This window comes from Prunus persica, chromosome G1, assembly GCF_000346465.2.
Source record: "Prunus persica cultivar Lovell chromosome G1, Prunus_persica_NCBIv2, whole genome shotgun sequence".
In the NCBI taxonomy this organism is placed as follows: domain Eukaryota; kingdom Viridiplantae; phylum Streptophyta; class Magnoliopsida; order Rosales; family Rosaceae; genus Prunus; species Prunus persica.
In genome coordinates this window covers 38,135,362-38,136,960 of record NC_034009.1, presented here as the reverse complement: position 1 = coordinate 38,136,960, position 1,599 = coordinate 38,135,362, and the positions used below count along the sequence as shown (strand labels likewise).

Genomic DNA, 1,599 nt, shown 5'->3' with positions numbered 1-1,599 from the left:
AAGGGAAAACAACCCCATATTCTTAATTAGGGCATTCTTATTGCTTCTTATTTATATTTGAGCGCATACAAGTAGCTAGCCCTCTTATGGGATTCTTTTACATTTAGAACCACAAAGGCTAAGGGGGACATTTCTTTCTATTTTGGAACCCAAGCAATATGACCCTGGGGAAGATAATGACACACAGGGACGGTTCCTGGCTTAACTTTGACCTCTTGTAAGGGATGATTCTTGGGGTCCCATGCAGATGTGTCCAGGTGGCAGATTGCTACTGCGCTAGCGGTCGTCCTGTCAGCACCTTTTAGAGGCACCACATAAGCCCTAGTTTGTCCAAATGTGTGGCAAAAGAAGACAGCATTCGCGTCGGTCAGCTTGTGACACAAAATGAAATTGCCACCATCGTTCACCTTCTTCACGCCAGGCTTTACTGTGTACTTCTGCAGGGTGGCTCCCTTTTCGACCTCTGTCGAGAATGCTTGAACGTTTCTTCCCAGCTTGGACATGGCGAAGTCAGCCATTGACTCCAAGGAGGTGGCGCAATATCTGTCCTCTCCATTAAGGGTTCCACTTTCACAATCTTGAATGGTTTCCTGAATTACAGCGGCTTCCACGGACGTTGGCTCCATAGAAAATTTGTTGACAACTTCTGGCAGTTTTGCGGAAGAGAAGGGGATCGATTGAGCAATATTTCGGGGCAGGAAACATTCCCCATTTATATTTCTACCTAAGCTATATTTCATGGTTGTGCCGGGTTGCATTTCCTTCTCCAAGAAGAAACTTCTTTGCGTTTGGTCTCTGGCAGCAGCAGCATAGCTTGCCCTCGCCAACAGTGTGAGCTGCAACAGTTGAAGTTGAACTATCATTAGTATGGAGAAAAAAAATTATTGAAATTCATAGAGAATTTTTAAAACACAGAGCTTACGGTGAGAAAAACAATTATGTGTGAGAGGCAGAACTCCATTTAAGAAACTCAAGTATGCAACAGAAAAGCTACTGGCTCGATGGAATTAACAAGAAGAAACTCAGATCTAGCTCTGATCGTTTAGTAAACAACATGGCATGGGGCTTCAAGCTTTATAGTAGTATGGGGATCTCAACTTGCAATACTTGTCGTGATTAGGTGTAAGACTTCCAGCCCCGCCCATTTGCTTGTCGATGACACCACAGTGTATGATGTGGCTTGAAATTTTGTTCTTTCTTTCTTCTTTTTTTGGGAAAAATGGAGAGCATGCAGTGGCCAGAAGTTTTTGTTTTCTTCTTTTTTTTTTTAGAAAAATGGAAAGCATGCATTGGCTTAAGTAACAAGAGCAACGTACCCCGAGATTTTTGATGCAGTAGTGGCTTGAATTTTATTTTTTGAAATGGAGCATTTAATTTCTGAGACGGAGATAAAAATGGAGTGCTTATAAATAAGGTGTTTAGGCCATCTCTAATTATAGGGCTAAATATAGTTCAAGACTAAATATTTAGCCTTTCAAAATATTAATTTTTCAAAGAATAGTACAAGGTTAAATTTTTCCATCTCTAACCATGCAGGGTTAGGGTCCTTCATATTTTATTATTTTGATAAAAACTATAGTACAACACTCATACATTCCA

The 1,599-nt window shown here is 40.8% G+C and overlaps 1 protein-coding gene across 1 annotated transcript; it reads right to left on the bottom strand.

Annotated features, from left to right (window-relative positions):
- LOC18788315 (BURP domain-containing protein 3) lies at window positions 1–1,063 on the bottom strand. The gene is made up of 2 exons (XM_007226216.2): window positions 923–1,063; window positions 1–836 (listed from the first exon to the last, which is right to left on the bottom strand). Exons 1-2 carry the CDS (start codon window positions 959–961, stop codon window positions 138–140), a joined length of 738 nt encoding a protein of 245 aa, XP_007226278.2. The 5' UTR covers window positions 962–1,063; the 3' UTR covers window positions 1–137.